Consider the following 919-nt stretch of genomic DNA (forward strand, 5'->3'; position numbering starts at 1 on the left):
AAATGCTGGGAGGGAAGGGCTTTCTGGTGATCGGATACCTGCTCGAGAAGGTCAGTAAAAGGCCTCCACGGTGAAGAGTGTTTAGGGTGAATAAGGAGAGTGGCCTTGGATTTTTACCATGACCACCTGTGAGTTTTCTTTTTTAAGTTTTATAAGGTATCTGGTTTTATAATGCTTATGTGACTAGATGTCTTTATAATGGGTATTACTGTATATTTTAATTGCCCTACTCATCATTCATGGCAGGAAGTAACAGTATGCCACAAATATGTAGAGTAAGATGTGTGAAGAAAGAGACAGACACTTTTTTTAGCATTACCAACTTAGTTTCTGCTGTAAATTCATTACTTGACACCATTGGCAACCCTTAACATAAGCATCTAAGACTATGTAATACAAAGCATAATGCAGCACGTGACTGAATGTAACAAAGTAATAGGAATAAAACCATTATGATGTAAATAAACCTGTTATTTGTTGATTTCTGCTAATGCGACAGTTGTTATTTAGGTTATTTATTAATTCAGATTAATTAACTCATATCTCCTACTTCCTGTCCCTTCACCAGTCATCACGAGTCCACATCACCAGGGCGGTACTTGAGCAGTTCCTGTCCTTCGCCAAATATCTGGATGGTTTGCCTCACGGAGCACCTCTCCTCAAACAGCTCTGTGACCATGTCCTCTTCAACGCTGCCATCTGGATTCACACCCCTGCCAAGGTCTGCCTATTTGTGTGTGTCTGCCACAACTGTTAGTGTTTTCATGACCTTGCTGCACAAAAGAGATGAAAGTCTGAGGAAGAGATTTAATGGAGTGATAGACAGGAAAATAGAAAATACAAGCAAAAGTAGATTATGCTTTCTTACAGTGTGCAGCAGGTTTTGTCTGAATGCAAAGAAAACTGAAACAAGCAAACA

At 39.5% G+C, this 919-nt stretch overlaps 1 protein-coding gene across 1 annotated transcript in view; it reads left to right on the top strand.

Annotated features, from left to right (window-relative positions):
* The window catches only part of nbeaa (neurobeachin a), a 77,162-nt gene that overhangs the window by 38,092 nt on the left and 38,151 nt on the right, over positions 1-919 (top strand). Inside the window, 2 exon segments of the mRNA XM_020620401.1 lie at positions 1-50; positions 569-721. The exon segment at positions 1-50 is cut by the window's left edge and continues 36 nt beyond it. Of these exon segments, the coding sequence (XP_020476057.1) occupies positions 1-50; positions 569-721 (203 nt within the window).

Source organism: Monopterus albus, unplaced genomic scaffold (assembly GCF_001952655.1).
Source record: "Monopterus albus unplaced genomic scaffold, M_albus_1.0 scaffold237.1, whole genome shotgun sequence".
NCBI lineage: Eukaryota > Metazoa > Chordata > Actinopteri > Synbranchiformes > Synbranchidae > Monopterus > Monopterus albus.